Below are 18689 nucleotides of genomic sequence, written 5' to 3'. Positions count from 1 at the left end.
AATGGTGGATAAAGGACTTGAAGAAGAGAAACTTTCTCCTTACAATTAGAGACGGCGGCGAGGCGAACCACAGACACAAGACATTGTAACTAGATACCAGAAGGATACACTGAATTCCTCTGAAAAAGAATACAAATGAGAGACTTTTTGCTACTGAAGAATTGGAAGATATTGACTTATTAAAAACAAGTTTCTTTAAAAAAAACAAAAAAAAAACACAAACTGGAGTGATAGGAGGTGGACTGAAGAAGGAAGATCACGGAAGTAAAATCCAACTGTTTAAACTTGATATAGTGGATAAACTTAACCTATTATATATTCAATAATATATGTAATTAGTTATTTTCCTTTACTCTATATATTTAAATTTAGATTTTACTCATCTTTGATTAAGTAGTTAACATAAAGAATCAAGAATTACTATATATTAATATATTATATATATATATATTCATAAGCAATCTTAAATATTGAACGATTGATACAATATTGGTAATAAGTGCCATATCTTTTTAGACAGTTGATTATAGACTTTAGGTATTGATATTGTCTAACAACTAGAACTATTATATTGCATATTAATTATATTGATTATTATTATATTTTCCTTCTTTTTCCCCTTTTCTGTGAGTAACTAGATAGACTTCTATAGAGATATATTGATTAATTGAAACTTAGTTTTGATTATAACTATATACATTTATTATATAGATATTGCCTAGATATAGTAATCTTAAAATAAGCTGGTTGACGTCCTTAGGCTGTACACAAAAACTACTATAATTGATTATTTAGAACAAAAAGTGTGATTTATTAATCTTACTACTTGATATATAAATATTATAGTAAATAGAAATAAGAATAGAGTAATGAATTGCTGAACTATTGTACTTTCTCTCTGCTCCTCAACTGACTTACCTAACCCGTATATAATGAAATTTTAAAGTGAAATTATTAGAAATATTCAAACTAGTGACTATACAATAGAAAAGTAAGAAAATAGATATTTCACATACTGATTCTTTTCCTCAATTATACATATAGAACAAATCTAATATTAATATTAATACAGAAATAAAAATACATAGATTCTATAAGAAAAACAGTGTATGAGAATCTCGGAAATCATAAAACAAAAAATAAAGATGACCACAACAGGCTCATCAATAACAACCAAGACAGGTAAAAAATTAATATCAAACCAGACAGCTACAATATCCTAACCAGCACAACAAAAAACAATCGATGCAATGCTATTCACAGACAAAGAAAAAGCCTCCACTACATTTAATATGCAAAATATCCAATCGGTCTTAGCCATGATCCAAGAGGAGATGAATAAGATGCAAGAATCAATAGCGAACAATCACTAGGAAACGAGAAGGAACCATGAAGAATTGAAATTAGATGTAGGAGAAATAAATGACAACATTTATTGGGAGCCCCAGCACTGTGGAATGAACTGCCCCCGGAAATATGCAAGATCTCCGACCTCCGGGTGTTTCGTTGCGCATTGAAGACCCTGTTGTTCCGCCAGGCCGGGCTATCGACATGATAATTTTAAATTGGGGTATTTTAAATTTTTGGGGTTTTAAATTGGCCAAATCTATTTAATTATTTTAATTTTTAATTATTGTTGTGTCTTGTGTTTTTAAATTGGCTGTACACCGCCCTGAGTCCTTCGGGAGAAGGGCGGTATAGAAATAAAATTATTATTATTATTATTATTATTATTATTATTATTATTATTATTATTATTATTATTATTATTTAAAAAATGGATGATAAGATTGAGAAAATACAACTAAATATTGTAAAAAACGAACAACGGATTCAAAATAGAAGATTAGGAACACTATTCACTTCATTAACAGAACAAAAAAAAAGAGGAATTGCAGTATACATCAAAAATCATAAGAGGCCTAACTATTGCATATATGGCAAGAAAGAAAAAGGAGAAACAAAGAATCAGAAATGAATTATTGGAAGAAATTAAGACAGAGGAACTTAAATTACAACAACAGCCCAACAACACGAGTGTGCTACAAAAGCTAAATTTGTTGATGACAAAAGCGTAAATGTAAAATGTTAGGTGGGTTTGTAGGTGGTGGGTTTTTTGTTTGTCTTTGTATTGTATTGTCTTTATATCTGTGTTTATATTTTAATAATAAAAAAAAAATTAAAAAAAAAATCATATACAAGCAAAACAAATTTATACAGATGGAGAAGGCAGGATCCTGATGATTGATATTAAGATGGAAACCAAAAATATATTACTAATATCAATTTACGCACCGAACAGAAATCAAAAAGAATATTTTTTAAAAATACACAACATAATTAAAGATTTAGATTGTGAACATATATCTATTATAGGGGACTACAATGCGATTGTAGATATAGAAAATGATTACCAAAGTAGTAAAAAGAATAAATTTAGGAAAAAGAGACTTCCAGATACCGTCAAAGATATGGTCCAAGAATTACAACTACAAGACACATGGAGAGAACTGAACAAAACCAAGAAACAATACACATTTTATTCGAATCCACATCAATCATGGTCCAGGATAGATATGGCCTGGATGACCACGGAGCTAAGGAAGGACATAAAAGAAATTGAAATTGCACTAAATGTATGGGCGGACCATAACCCAATAATGGTAATTTGGAAAGGCCAACAAAAACAAAAAAGATGGATGATGGACAAAGAGATTATAAATGATAAAGAATATATAGAAATGATCAAGAAAGAAATGAACATATTTTTCCAAATAAATACGAGAGAACAAACATCACTGCAAAATTTATGGGACACCACTAAAGCATATATAAGAGGTTTAACAATTTCCTATAAAGCGAAGAAAAATAGAGACAAACAGCAAAGGAAAGATAATCTACTGACCGAACTTGGAAAATACGAAGCAGAACTACAGAAAGAACCACACAGTAAAACAATTAAAGAAAAAATAAATCTTACCAAACATAAAATAAATCTAGCCACAACAACAGAAATAGCGAGGAAAATTAAAATGGCAAAACAAAACCAATTTGAATATGCAAATAAAACAGGACGTTGGCTGGCCTACAAATTAAAAAAAGGAAAGGAAAAAAGAACAATATATCAACTACAGGATGAACAAGGACAAATGTATCACAGGAATGAGGATAAAAAAAAAGAATTGCAAAGAACTTCTTTCAGAATTTATACACACAAGAAGAAATTTGAGAAGAAGATGTTAACGATTACTTAAGTAAAATCAATATTCAAGAAATAAATGAAATCCAAAGAGAATTATTGATTAGACCAATTTCGATATGTGAATTAATGGAAACAAGAAAAAAACAGAAAAACAATAAAACCCCAGGCCCGGATGGCATACCATCGGAATTTTATAAAATTGGCCACCAGTTAATAGATAATACTTTATTACAGGTCTTTAATGAAGCACTTTCAGAAGCCAAAATTCCTCAGTCATGGAGAGAGACAACTATTACACTAATACCAAAAGAAGATTCGGACCTTATTCAAATTAAAAACTATAGACCTATATCACTCCTGAACGTGGACTACTAATTATTTACTTTAATTATTCCGCAGAGACTGAAACATATTATCACTGATTACATTCATCCAGATCAAAACGGATTCATTCCAAAAAGACAAATTAAAAACAACATAAGAACAATAATTAACATTCTCGAATATTATGAACAAAACCGAATGAACAAATGGTATTAATCTTTTTAGACGCAGAAAAGGCATTCGATAATCTCAATTGGACATTTTTAATATCACAACTGGAAAAAATGAGAGTAGGTGATAAATTCCTAAACATGATTAAGAGGATTAAGATTAATGGCGAGAATATGGATAAATGGAGAAACAACGGACCAATTTGAAATAACTAAAGGGGTGAGACAGGACTGTCCCTTATGCCCCCTACTATTCATACTAGCATTAGAGATACTATTGAATGAAATTAGGAAAGACAAAGAAATAAAAGGATTAAAAATAAAGAATCAGGAATATAAACTACAAGCATTCGCCGACGATGTGGTATTTATCTTAGAACGACCAAAACAATCGGGAATGAAATTATTAGAGAAAATAGAACAATACGGAAAAGTAGCAGGATTGAAAAGTAATAGACAAAAGACAAAACTATTAACAAAAAATTTGACGAAAATACAGGAGAAAGAATTGGAAGACATATTAGAAATACAGACAACAACAAAAATAAAATATTTAGAATTTGGCTCACCAGCAAAGTATCAACACTCAAAGAAGACAACTATAATAAATTGGCCAAACAAATACAAAAAGACAAAATCGCCTCCATTAAAATGAATATCTTGCCAAAAATATTGTATCTATTTCAAGTAATACCAATAAACTCAGGAAGAACCTACTTCAAAGATCTCAACAAAATGATATCAAAATACATCTGGCAAGGAAAAAGGGCAAGAATCAAATTGAAACATCTTCAAGACACTAGAGAGAGGGGTGGTCTAGGATTACCGGACTGGCAAATTTATTATAAAGCAGCATCACTTACATGGATAAAAGATTGGATAACACTAAAAAACAAACACATGTTGACACTAGAGGGATTCGATCTGCTGAAAGGATGGCATGCATTTTTATGGGAGGAGAAATTCAGACAACACAAACATTTTAGAAGACATTTCATTAGAGAGGCACTTGCAAAGACTTGGACAGAAATTAGGAAAAATCACTATGACAAAATTCCAAGGTGGCTCTCAACCATGGAGGCCCAAATATATCCAAATGCAATGGACATAGATAAGATGAGAACATACAATGAACTGCTGAACAGTGAAGGAGAAGTGAAGACAAGAGAAGAACTGAAGGAAGAGGGTACAGATATTGATTGGTGGCCGTATTTACAAATAAGATGGACATGAAAAAATTTGGAATCCAAAAAGAACAGAACGATTTGGACAAAATTCTATTGGGATCAGATGATAAATTAATAACTAAAATTTATAACTATCTACTAAAATATAAATTGGAAGAAGAAGTGGGGAAAGAGAATATGATAACATGGGAGAAAAATTTTGGATATAATATTGAACTCGATAAATGGGAAAAAATATGGAAAGTAAATACCAAACTGACAATGTCTGTACCCTATAAGGAAAGTATTTATAAAATGTTCAACATGTGCGGGAGGGTGGCATCTCCCTCCCACACATTTGGCAAAGATGTTCCCTAACACTACACAGGATTGTTGGAAATGCAGAGCGCATAAACGGACATACTACCACATGTGGTGATCATGCCAAAAGGCAAAAATTTTTTGGAAAAAGATCCAAAAACAATTAGAAGAAATTATTACTCAGAGAGTGCCATTGAAACCAAAAACATACTTATTAGGAATATTAACAAATCACTATGAAAAAAAATACAATATTTGATAATCCATATCTTGACAGCAGCAAGAATCACATTTGCGCAAATGTGGAAATTAGAAGATACGCCATCGGAGGATAAAATAATACAAAAAGTAATGGAATGTGCAGAGATGGACAGACTTTCTAAAGAAATACAAGAAAAGGAAGACACAGAATACTACCTAGTTTGGCAACGATGGTACGACTGGTTAAAGAAAAGGAAAACACAAGAAAAAATAATTAGTAAGAAAAAAAGGGAATACCAACTAAGGAAACAAAAATCAAGAAATAAACCTAAAATATCGTTATATAATAAAAGATATAGATATATACATAGAGAAATATAGAATACCGAAGTAACCTTTTTTTTTTCTTAAGGCTCAAGTTGCAAGACTTGATTTAAATGTATAGTTTGTTTATGTTGTGTATTGTATGTATGTTTTTGTTAGTCTATTTTTAATTAAATAATTTTTTTTTTAAAAAAAGATCTCTTGGATGTTGTGATTTACAGATTATATTAAGAGATGCGATCTTTCTCTTACTCTTGTACAACTGGAATACAAGCTAAAAATATTTTTGCAAAAGAATCTGGGACATCAAAGCAGAGAAAGATTAAGCCATTCTCAATAAGTCTGACACATCGAAGCAGATAAGCGTCTAGTCACACCCCTTTGAAATTTTATTTTTTATTTATTTATTTTGTCAAGCATGTATTTTATGACAGATACAAGTGTAAACATAATTATAAATACATGAGATGGATACGAATAAAAGGGAACATTAGGACAGGGATGGTAGGCATGCTGGTGCACTTATGCACACCCCTTAAAGACCTCTTAGGAATGGAGTGAGGTCTACAGTAGACAGTTTAAGGTTAAAGTTTTGGGGGTTTGTGGAAGAAACCACAGAATCAGGTAGTGCATTCCAGGGGTTGAGAACTCTGCTACTGAAGTCGTATTTTCTGCAGGCTAGTTTGGATGGGTTTACCATGAGTTTGTCTCTATTGTGTGCTCTTGTATTCTTTTGGTTGAAGCTGGAGTATTCATTGGCTGGTAGGACATTGTAGCAGATGATTTTATGTACTATGCTTAGGTCAGACTGAAGATGGCGAAGGTCTAAGTTGTCTAAGCCCAAAGTTTCAAGTCTGGTGGCATAAGGTATTTTGTTGTGAGCAGAGAAGTGGAGGACTCTTCTTGTGAAATATCTCTGGACTCGTTCTATTTTATTAATGTCCGATATGCAGTGCGGGTTCCAGACAGATGAGCTGTATTCAAGAATTGGTCTGGCAAAAGTTTTGTATGCCCTAGTTTGCAGTTCAAGATTACCAGAGAATAAATTACGCAAGATTAGGTTAACAACTCTTAATGCTTTTTTAGCAATGCTGTTACAGTATTGTGAAGTTTCTAAACACGGAAATGGATGTACATCTTAGGCTGATATTTACACAAGCAAGATTTGAGAAGCCTGACACAATGGTTAAATATGTACAATTAACTAAGTATATCGAACAGACCTGTATTAGCGCCAGAGATAAAATGAAAGAGAGAGATCAGTATCTTGGAATGCACATTAAATGAAAGACTTACTGCAATCCTTATATTAAGACGACAACGTATTTCCTCTGTGGACAGAATTTAAAACTTGCATATAATGCAACTCTTTACTTGAACAAAACGGTTCAGCTGAAATCTGTAAATATGGGTCTGATTGCGAAAAATGTAGGGATGATACAGAAATATGATTTGCATTCTTTACTCTGGTTCTTATTTAATTTGTTTCTTTTATTGTATTTATTCTGGTCTTGCTAATGTTCTGTGTTTAATATTCTGTATCTTGATATGGTCTACCAGGTAATCAACAATGCAATATTTTAATATGTTCATGACAAAACAAGTTGGATGTATTGAAATCTAATAACTGATCCTAAATACAGCATTCTTCACTGCTTTTTCAGATCCGTTTGACTGCTTCAGAAGTTCTGAGTGATAAAAGTCAATTCCCTTTTTTCTACCACATGCTCCCCAAATTAGGGATTCTCTACCCAGGAATTGTCCAACTGCTCCTCCATTTCAGATGGACCTTGATTGGTCTCTTTGCTTCAAACACAGAGCATGGAGAGAATTTCATGAGGACCTTGACTCCTACACTTGTCAGGAATGGAATTTGTATTCTTATATCACAACAATTGTCTACCATTACACCTACAGCAAAGCTTAGGGATGTTATCTCAAAGTGGAGGCAAGTCAATGTCTTTGTTCACTTCATAGAATATTATTTCCTTTGGGACAGAATTGTTTTTTTCCATTCAACACTTAACAGTTTGCCAGAACCCATTGAAGGGAAAGTCTGGATAAATGCAGGCTTTGGGGTATTGCAAATAAGAAGACACCCATTTCTCAAATATGTCCATAGTGTTTGGACCTATGACTTTCAATGGAGAAAAAGGCCAAATTATAGTTCCTTTGATCAAGATCTCCTTGTGCAACCACAGTTTGGAGATCAATCACTTCACTGTTCTTTTTCAAAAGACATCATTTCTGTCAAAGGCCGAAGAAGATGCATTCAGAAATCACCACTGAAGACCAACATGGAAAGAAACAAGATGTGGAACCTATATAACCGTCCTGTTTACACTTTGATTAATATTCTGGCCCATGCCTTGAATGCTGCGTATTCCTCCATATCCAAGAGGAGAAGAAAAGAGGGAGAAGAGAAGCTGGGGACTCAAAGGCTGCAGCCATGGCAGGTATAGGATCCTGACAATGATCCATCAAAGTTACTTTTTCTGGAGAAGGAATACAAGGGAGAAAGGAAACTATCTCAACTTTTTGTGCTTCAAAAGGCCAACAAGTCTGGCCCATCTAATCACTTGTGGATAATTTTCCAAAGAGCGGGTACCATGACCTATACATTTTGATATTAAACAGTATTCATTTTATAATCCATACATTTTTAGATGAATTTCTATCTTTGTTTAATTTGTGATTAGTATTTTAGAATTTTATGCTCATAAATTTAAAGGAGACCCTAAGACCATGTAGCACCACACCTCTTCTTTACAAAAATCCCAGTTAAAGCTTCTTTAAGTGATGGCTGCTGGGTCTTTGCATTAAAACAACCAGTGAAGGGGAGACTAAACTTCTCTACTTCACTGGATAAGCTCTAAAACTGCTCCTCTTTTTAGGATGTTTTTCAACTCCTTCAGCCAGAATCTCCTCTCTTGTGACAGAGCTTAGTTTCTCATTTTTCCATGTCCAATACTCTGGAATAACAGGAAGCTTCCATTTTTCAGTTAGTGGAAGAGTACTGTATCCTCCCTTTTCCAATCAAGAGGTTCTTTCAGTTGGAAACGGTGCTTCCAGACTCCTTCTGATTTTCAGCTTTCAAAGAGCAATTCGATTGTTCTCCTCCTTGTCTTCCCTTAAGGCTAAGATCAACTCCTTTGATCTCTTCCTTGATTTCATTGCCTTTCCTTAAAGCTGATCCAGTATTTGTGCAATAGCTTCTCAGGAGTGTGGTGCCTGTAAGGTGTTTTCCTACTTGACTTAGTTTCTCTCCAAACCAGGACCTTCACTCCTGAGACTTTTATGGATACATTTGCCTTCTTTCCATGAGCATCACACTGCCAAGTCACATTTGGTTTGCAACCTACTATTTTGAGATCATCTTCACAAATGTTCTTATCAAGTGTAGCTTCCATCATCCTTTCTGCAGTGCATCATTAATGACATTATCATCCAACTGCACACAATTATTATCCAATCATTAACACAGTACTACTAATTTATTTTAATAAGTGACCAGTATTCACAGAGAGAGAGAGAGAGAGAGAAAAGCATACAAATGAAATTGGTATAAATATTTTATCCAAAAATCATGATTTGTCAACTCTACTTTTCTGTATTACAGAAAATATAGAATAGATGACCAAGGACTAATTGCTATTTATAACTAGAGAGTTTTATAAAGAACATTTAAAATTATTGAGTGCAATAGTACAACAATTTTTATCCACATCATCCAGCCATCACTTAACTAGATTCCTAATCACATCAAAAAAAAAATGTTTTACTGAAATCCAATTATATCACCAGCATTTCCATAATCTATTTAGGAAATATAATGATATGTGAGAATGATGTTTGGGACAGGTAGAAGAAATGCTGCCTATGGAAGGATCTGATAAGAGGATGGGAATATGCAGGTTCATAATGGGTAGAGAAAGAAAATCAGAAATGATTCTCTCTATTTTTCAGACTGTAAAAAGAGTTGGTGTGAGAATTGGACTTTAAGACTTGCAAATTTCTGTTAATGGAGCCTTAGAGTACAGTGGAATTAGCTGATGTAGTTGTGTTTTATGTCTGCTCTACGTGGTAGAATATTAGCTTGGTAACTTTCTTCTTGACAAATCTGTGCTTTCTGGTAATCACCCTGTTGTTTTCAAGGGCCCACAGCTGTATAATATGACAGAACGAAAGTGAGAAAGGATTCTCCTAAATTTTCAGGCTGAAAACAAGTTGATAGGAGAATAGAATAGAATAGAATAGAATAGAATAGAATAGAATAGAATAGAATAGAATAGAATAGAATAGAATAGAATAGAATAGAATAGAATAGAATAGAACAGAATAGAATAGAACAGAATAGAAAATAACAGAGTTGGAAGGGACCTTGGAGGTCTTCTACTCCAACGCCCTGCTTAGGCAGGAAACCCTATACCATTTCAGACAAATGGTTGTCCAATCTCTTTGTCAAAATTTTAAGTGTTGGAGCATTCACAAGTTCTGGAGGCAAGTTGTTCCATTGATTAATTGTTCTAACTGTCAGGAAATTTCTCCTTAGTTCTAGATTGCTTCTCTCCTTGGTTAGTTTCCATCCATTGCTTCTTGTCCTGCCCTCAGGTGCTTTTGAGAAAATCTTAACTCCCTCCTCTTTGTGGCAATCCCTGAAATATCAGAACACTTTGTACTTTCACAATTGCAAAATCCTGTTATGGTAGCATTACAATAAAGTAGAATTAGCTCATCTGGCCATATTTCGTTTCTAGACTACCTGGGACAAAATTAGCCTCGCAACTTTCTTCCTGACAAATCCATGCTTTCCGGTAATTACCCTGTTGTTTTCAAGGGCTTTATAAATAATCCTTGCATTTTTCTGTTTGTTCAATTTATTTGTGACCTTTCTGATATTTTATCAATTTTATCAATTATTTATTTTATCAATACATTGGGGTTTTTTTGGTTGTTTTTTAAATTTGATTTATATGCCACCCTTCTACGGAGACTCAGGGCGGTTTACAATGCGTTAAGCAATAGCCTTCATTCTTTTGTATATTTTATACAAAGTCAGCTTATTGCCTCTACAAACTGGGTCCTCATTTCACCTACCTTAGAAAGGATGGAAGGCTGAGTCAACCTTGAGCCTTGCAGAGATTCGAACCAGCAGAAATTGCAGGCAGCTGTGTTAATAACAGGGTGCACTAAACCACTGTACTATCAAGGCTCTTTGTCAATATATCATTGACAAAATTTGCTAAGTCTTTCTTTTTCTCTTTTGAGGACAGTGATAGCACTTGTTCTCTGAATTCAGGATATTTGCAAGTGACACAACTTTAGTAGAAAGATTCAGTTGTGAAAAGAACATGTGGAATAAGAAACCAAAGTTTCTCCTTTTAAGATTCTTGGATGTTTCATTCCAGCTTCATCCCTTTCTGAAGAAGAATGAATTTTGCAATCTTTCCCTGTTTAAACTGTACTTGGACCAAAATGGTGATATAGCAGCAGATCTGAACATCATGAGCATGTTAATTTTTTCTGGGGAAGATCCCATCAGTAAACAACTAGGCAGTTTTGAAAGACAAAGAACAATTATCAATCCAGATGCTCTTTCACAGCTAAAGTTGCTCAACAAGGTGGGTGAAATATTGATGTCATTTCTCTGTTTTCCAAAGCCTTGAGACACAGTTCAAGTAGCTAAGCCTATTCACCAAATACAATGACCTTCAGTGAGAATTGAATGTTGGGAGTAGAACCCTTATAGTTTTCTTAAATGGCTTGGGAGGCTTCAGTACAATTGGTAAGGTGTCCTTCAGATTAGTGGTGGAATTCAATTTTTTTTATTACTGGTGGGCGTGGCAGTGGAAGGATACTGCAAAATCTCCATTCCAACCCCACTCCAAGGGAAAGATACTGCAAAATCCCCATTCCCACCCCACTCCTGGGGGAAAGATATTGCAAAATCTCCATTCCCATCCCTCTCTGGGGACAGCCAGAGGTGGTATTTGCAGGTTCTCTGAACTACTCAAAATTTCTGCTACTGGTTCTCCAGAACCTGTCAGAACCTGCTGAATTGCACCCTTGCTTCAGATGCTGTAATATGGAACACTGTTTTAAATTGACTCAGTTGTGTGCAACATGGGTGATGATTCTCTAGGACACAAATCATGGCTATTTTGTGTCCCTGTGCAATCTGGTATCAATACTGGTGAAAGGGGACATCAGGTGTTGTGGGTTTTGGTGCTGATAGCATCAACTTGTCTTGTTTCCTTGCCTAAGATAAGCAAAATACAATGAAAATCTTTTGTCCAATGCCCAAATTCCCAATGCGGGGAAAGAGGCAAGAATAAGACTAATCAAGACTGGACATACTTCTTCTGGACACCATTGGGAAATTTGCTTTGAATTCAGGTTTATCTTGCCATGGTTGGGCAGGTTTATAGTCTGTGATGTTCTTAAATAGAACATACATAGTCAGAGTTGTCCATAGTTGTCTTCATGCCAAGTAGATAGAAGAATAGATCTTCTGCTCCTGGGGAGAAAGTCCAAGGCTTTCCATTCATCTAAAATGATAATGACTCTTCTGATGTGCCCTGAGTGAGAAAACTAAAGCACTGAAGCAAGGTTTGATTCAAAGAAAAGAAAAACCCTTCTTCATATTGGAAGAAATGAGGGACAATTTGGGAAAAAAACATTGGTTTTTAGCTTATCACTTCATATGGAACATCCTTGAATGCAATTGTTTATTTTCATTGTTAGACATCTTAAATCTCTCTGGAAAAAAGGAGGCTCCAAATTTAACCAATAATAAATGTAGGTCTGTCTTTTCATGCCAATTGGTGTCACCTAATTCTAGTTTTTCAACAGAAAAGACCTTTTTTTGGATTGACTTTAGAAACATCTCTTTCTGTCACATATTCATATCACATCCCATGTGATCATATTCACGTCCCATGTGATACAGCAAAAAATGTCTGACTTACCATTTTACAGGAACACATTCTGACAACTCACCTCCATCTCATCTCATTCCAGTTCTGAGAACTAGGCAGTCAGTTTTAGTTTTAGTTCACCAGCATGGTGACCATATGAAATTATCAAATAAGCATATCAATAAACAAAGAACAGATGCATTAAGCCCTAATCTGTAATGAACTTTTCCTTTATACCTTAACTTTCAAATAGGGCTGGCTTTGCAATGATACATGTAGTCCAGAAGAAACCTTTCCAGATCCATCTGGTCAGAAGTTTCTTTCTTCATCACAGTTTTATTCTATTCTGATAAATTTAATAAAATAAAAATTTCATAAACTTTTCACAATAAATTTCATTCTAAACATTCATATGACTAAAGCATCTTAATTTAAATTAATGGGTACATGAAGAGAGGAGGAATGTATGCTAATATAACCATGTGGAGGAATCACTAGTTATTCCTCCATTGCTTCTCTCCAGAATTTATTAAGTAGAAATGCCCTGTCTTGCAATGTGATAGAACAAAAGGAAAAGGGAGGAACTAAATGGAACATGCAATAATTGTATCTCTAACAACATTGGGAGCTAAAGATTTCTTATTTACCTAAGTGAAGTCCAGCAACTACTTGACTAAGGATCATGTTTACCTCCAGTTTTAATTGATGGTTAGTTCTAACATACTTCATTTGTCATTCTTTGTTTTTCTGCTTAGTCTCTGCCTCAGTCCAAATGTGTGGAAAATTGCCGACCTGGATTTTTCAAGAGGGCTCGGAAAGGAGAGCCAGTTTGCTGCTATGACTGTGTTCCTTGTCCAGAAGGGACAATCTCCACTCAGGAAGGTGGGTGACACCACAAAAAAGGGTACTGGATTAAGCTAAAGCATTTTGATCAATCTGTGTGTGTGTGTGTGTGTGTGTGTGTGTGTGTGTGTGTGTGTGTGTGTATATATATATATATATATATATATATATATATATATATATATATATATATATATATATATAATACAAGTGTAAACATAATTATAAATACATGAAAAGGATACAAATAAAAGAAAACATTAGGACAGGGATGGTAGGAACGCTGGTGCGCTTATGCACGTCCCTTACAGACCTCTTGGGAATGGGGTGAGGTCTACAGTAGACAGTCTAAGGTTAAAGTTTTGGGGATTTGGGGAATTAACCACAGAGTCAGGTAGTGCATTCCAGGCGTTGACAACTCTGTTACTGAAGTTGTATTTTCTGCAGTCTAGTTTGGATCAGTTTACCATGAGTTTGTATCTATTGTGTGCTCTTGTATTGTTTTGAAGCTGATATTCATTGGCTGGTAGGACATTGTAGTAGATGATTTTATGTACTATGCTTAGGTCAGACTGAAGACGGAGAAGTTCTAAGTGGTTCTTCATTTTCAAGGATTGCCAATTTCCTCCATAATAGGAGGAATAAGAAAGAGATCTTGAAGGATGAGGTAGGAAGAGATAGAAGAACATGGTGGATTATGCATGGTTACTTGTGCCAGAGGAAATCTCTCTTTTCCTGCCAGTTTGGAACTGTCCTCCCATTTTTACTTTTCTTAGGAACATCTGAATTCTTTGAAATTGAGGAATGCGTTCAGGTCAATGGCTTTTGCTCACCCAACCCAGTTTATATTACAGCTCAAAATATATTGTACATAAATCAATCAATTAATTAATCAATCTTTATGTGGATCATGGAACTACATAAGCAAAAAGATGTAATTCAGAGAAATACACACAAAAGACTCACCAGTTATAACAGTTGCAAAAAGGAATACAGTTGTGGTTCTAAAAGAAAAAAAATCTTACTTCCATTATTGGAATTAAAAGGAACCACATCTAATAGAAAGTAGGAAGAAAAGAGAGCTAATTAATTAATCAGTCTACCTAATATCTATTCATACAAATGTGGAACTCATTCAGTCTTTAAAATTATTACTAAATTTAGAAAGTATGGTAATAGATTACTGCTTCTGATTTTTAGGCACTAAAATCATTGCAAAGATAGATAACAGATTTTTTTCTTTTCTTGAATTACTTCAGCAATTAATTTTCCTTAAAATATCTATTTACAATTTTATTTATTTGTGAAATTTATTGGCCACCAATCTTACCACAGGGTACCAAATTTATATTGCTGGCATCCCACACAAAGGATCTCTGGGTGTCATCCAATTAAAACAACAATTAAACTGGATGACACATTAAATACCATGATTACAAGAGGGAAATGCATCAAGATTTTACACAGGACACAACCAGCGCACAGGGCTCTGGTACCACACAATGCCCAGGCCTGTTGAAAGAATACAATTGAAAGGAATTTGAGGAAGCCTCAAGGATAGTGGCAATCTGACCTTGGGGTTAGTTAATGCCTTTTTCCCCCAGGAATCGGTGGTCCCACCATTTGCTTTGAAGGATGCGATTATGCACCTCATTCTAAAGAGGCTCTCCACCGACCCAACCATCTTAGACAAATTTTGTCCTGCATACAATATTTGTTGAGAGTTTGTTGAGAGCATGATTGTCATTCAGGTACAGTTCTGGTGGCTGAGGTACAGTTCCAAGATGGCATTGGTTGCTTTCACAGATGATCTCTGATAGGAGTCCTGCAAACATTCTGACCCTTCTGGATTTCTCAGTGGCTTTTGATAATCTTTTTGAAGATCTTCCTTGAAAGGTGAAAAGAGATATAAAAGAACTTTCTGTTTTCTCAGATACTGAAAAATGCACCCGGTGCCCACATGATCAATATTCAACCGAGAGCAGAGTCCACTGTATCCCGAAAAGAATAACCTTCCTCTCCTATGAAGAACATCTGGGCATTATCCTGGTGTCCATTGCCCTACTCTTGTTCCTATCCACAGGATTCATTTTATTCATCTTCATTAAATACCTTGAAACTCCCATTGTCAAAGCCAACAACCGGGACCTCTCTTACATCCTCCTGGTCTCCCTCTTGCTTTGCTTCTTGTCCTCCTTTTTCTTCATTGGACGACCAAGGAAAGCCACCTGCCTTCTCCGACAAACTGTGTTCAGTATTGTCTTCTCAATAGCTGTGTCATCTGTGTTGGCCAAAACTATCACAGTGGTGCTGGCATTCTTAGCCTCAAAACCAGGGAACAAAGTGAGAAGATGGTTGCGGAAGAGCTTGGCCAACTCTATCATCCTTTCTGGTTCTACTGGACAAATTTTCATCTGTGCCTCATGGCTTGGAATTTCTCCCCCATTTCCTGACTCTGACCTTCACTCCCAGCCTGGAGAAATCATCCTTCAATGCAACGAAGGCTCTGTCACCATGTTTTATGTTGTCCTTAGCTATATGTGTTTCCTAGCTGCCATTTGCTTCACTGTAGCTTTCCTGGCCAGGAATCTGCCTGGGGCCTTCAATGAAGCCAAGCTGATCACCTTCAGCATGCTGGTCTTCTGTAGTGTTTGGATCTCCTTCCTGCCAACGTATCTGAGCACCAAAGGAAAGTCCATGGTGATTGTTCAGGTCTTCTCCATCTTGGCCTCCAGTGCTGGACTGCTGGGCTTCATCTTCTTCCCCAAATGCTACATTATAATCCTGAGGCCAGATCTAAACACTAAGGAAAGTCTAATGATAAAAGTAGGGAAATGACTGTGATATTGTTTCTTAGGCATGTAACATTTAATTTTTTCATTTCAATTGTTGGGCTTTTGTATACTTCCTTTGCATTAATGTGACAATTAAGGTTATTTAAAACTGAAGGAAATAAACATATAAAGACTGTAAGACTAATGAAATTAAATTCCAACATAATCATCAAACAATAAAATAAACAATTAATAATTAAAGTTGTCATGCAGCCAGAGATGAACAAGCTAAGAAATAATAGTTATATTAAGTAAAAACAGCTGAATAGAAGAGAGAAGTCTCCCCAAAGAGAGAGGGAAGGAGTCTTTTGCCTGAGGTGTCTTGAATATGAAACTCTAAATCTGTGTGAACGTGGACACTTTCTCTCTACTGTATGTGACTTTCTCTTGAAAGTAGATGTGAGCAGTGGAAACTGGGTATCAAGATCATGCAGATGACTCCTCATCCAACACTCTGGTTGTTTACATCAGTTATTTCTGGAGTTGTTAGGTGAATTACAGATCTTATGGGACCTCAGAATTCCATGACTCTCTGTGGAGTCACAATTATCCTAATGTTCTGTCCCCCGTCCTCACACAGACAAATGCATTATCAAACACGTCTGCCAATAATTTATTGTATAAACAGACCAGAATTCCTGGCAGATGAGAGTTCTGGCAGCTAACTGTAAAATGCCTGCCCAATCCAATTATTACTCTCAAAAAGCAGGAGAGGCCTTATCTGCAGTCTGTTTCCAGAGCGACAAATTATCCACAAGTGTTTAGTCCAAAATATATCTGAGCCGAAGTGCAGGATTCACGATGTGACTCTTTAGAGTTTAAACTTTTGTCGTCACAAAGCCTGCCGAGCAATCATGCCCCCTTTTATCCCTTGTGGGGTGTGGCTCAGTGACTCAGCTCAATCCCTGGCCCTCCCACGCCTCTTTCTTTGCTCTGCACACTTCTCCCTCCGACGCTGCCTGGGATCAAGCCAGGATTCATCATTATCACTCTCTATCAATGGGTGCTCCAAAATGCCTTGCTCCTGGCCTATCCCAGCCTGTTCCTCCTGGCCTTCGGATGGAACCTGAGGCATTGCCAGAGGGGAGGGTCCTGGAGAGGGAGGCCTTGTCAGTTCCTCCACCTCACCTTCTGAGTCCTCTTCCTCCATGAGGACAGGCTCGGGAGTTGGAGTCACAACACCTAACATCCTTTCTGGACATGTCCAAAAAGCAGTACCCCTGCTTCAAAATAGCACCTGGAAAGACCCAGAGAAGGAAATGGAAAACAGCTATGAATCCAATTGGTCTCTTATCCAAATAAGGCATAGAATCCTCTTGTCCCCAAATCAGAAGCTTTCAGCATTCTGCTATGTGAATGGGAAAATCGTCCCATTTTCTATGGATAGAAAATGGCAGGAGGGCATTTTCCCTGAGACTTCAATGTCTAGACTTAACTAGGGAGCTTCAGGAAGAATCCACCTTCTCTGAAAGCTACCCAGAGACCAACTGTTTTTACCACACCCAATCTTAGGGAATTTTAAAAAATACAGATTTCAGGCATATGGGAGGCTATGTGGATAGATGATAGATATATAAATAGATAGACAGACAGACTAACAGATGATAGACAGATAGACAGATAGAGCGGTGAAATCTCCCGGTTCTATCCGGCTCACCGAACTGGTAGTCCAGGCAGCGGGAGTCTCCGCCCACCCACCAGGATGTCATTACATCCCTTTTTTTACCATCTGGTACATGCACAGAAGGTTCTGTGCATGCGCAGAAGAGGGGCGCATATGTGTAGCGCATGTGCATTCCCCCATGCTCCCGTTCCTGAACTGGTAGCGAAGATAAGTGGATTTCATTGCTGGATAGGTAGGTAGGTAGGTAGGTAGGTAGGTAGGTAGGTAGGTAGGTAGGTAGGTAGGTAGATAGATAGATAGATAGATAGATAGATAGATAGATAGATATTCTTTTTTTTGAACCACTGATAAGTAGATGTTACAGACTCAATACTTCAAAAGGATTGGAAACTTAAACAGGTGATTTGGGTTTTCTGTCTACAGTGGTTGAAGAGAGATTTTCATTTCACAAAAGGAAAGCTTACACATTTTTTCAAAAAAGGAATTATAAATTATAAACACTTTCAACTAATACCAAAATTAATCTTAATACTAAAACTATTTTCTATTCCAGCTCCCTATTTTCTATAAACTCTTCATCCAGACTACAGTCATGTCAAAAAGAAAACACACCCTCTTTTGAGTTCTCTTCACACCTGGCTTCTCCATGTTGGCTTTTTTTTTTTTTGTAAAATGAATGATGTCATGGTGTAATACGTCATGTGTTGTTATTCATCTGTGGTTGCATTTATCTACTTTTAAGAACTGCTGAGGATCAGGTGAG

At 35.8% G+C, this 18689-nt stretch overlaps 1 protein-coding gene across 1 annotated transcript; it reads left to right on the top strand.

Annotated features, from left to right (window-relative positions):
- Positions 1-4770: 4770 nt before the first annotated feature.
- Positions 4771-16327, top strand: LOC148115923 (vomeronasal type-2 receptor 26-like). Its single transcript, XM_087885294.1, has 4 exons — positions 4771-4882; positions 11196-11329; positions 13381-13507; positions 15402-16327. The coding sequence occupies exons 1-4, from the start codon at positions 4771-4773 to the stop codon at positions 16304-16306; spliced, it is 1278 nt and encodes a 425-aa protein (XP_087741420.1). The 3' UTR covers positions 16307-16327.
- The last annotated feature ends 2362 nt before the right edge of the window (positions 16328-18689 follow it).

The sequence above is a fragment of the Pantherophis guttatus genome, chromosome 2, assembly GCF_059756535.1.
Source record: "Pantherophis guttatus breed Tessera chromosome 2, ASM5975653v1, whole genome shotgun sequence".
Lineage (NCBI taxonomy): Eukaryota > Metazoa > Chordata > Lepidosauria > Squamata > Colubridae > Pantherophis > Pantherophis guttatus.
The sequence above is the reverse complement of the archived record's forward strand: the minus strand, read 5'-3'. Positions and strand labels throughout refer to the sequence as shown.

What these genes read in the sequence shown, in the direction of transcription:
- LOC148115923 (XM_087885294.1), top strand. Translation starts at nt 4,771, where the DNA reads ATGGAGGCCCAAATATATCCAAATGCAATGGACATAGATAAGATGAGA. An exon ending in AGCTAAAGTTGCTCAACAAG is followed by an intron (nt 11,330 to 13,380) that starts GTGGGTGAAATA and finishes TTTTCTGCTTAG; the next exon opens with TCTCTGCCTCAGTCCAAATG. An exon ending in GACAATCTCCACTCAGGAAG is followed by an intron (nt 13,508 to 15,401) that starts GTGGGTGACACC and finishes CTGTTTTCTCAG; the next exon opens with ATACTGAAAAATGCACCCGG.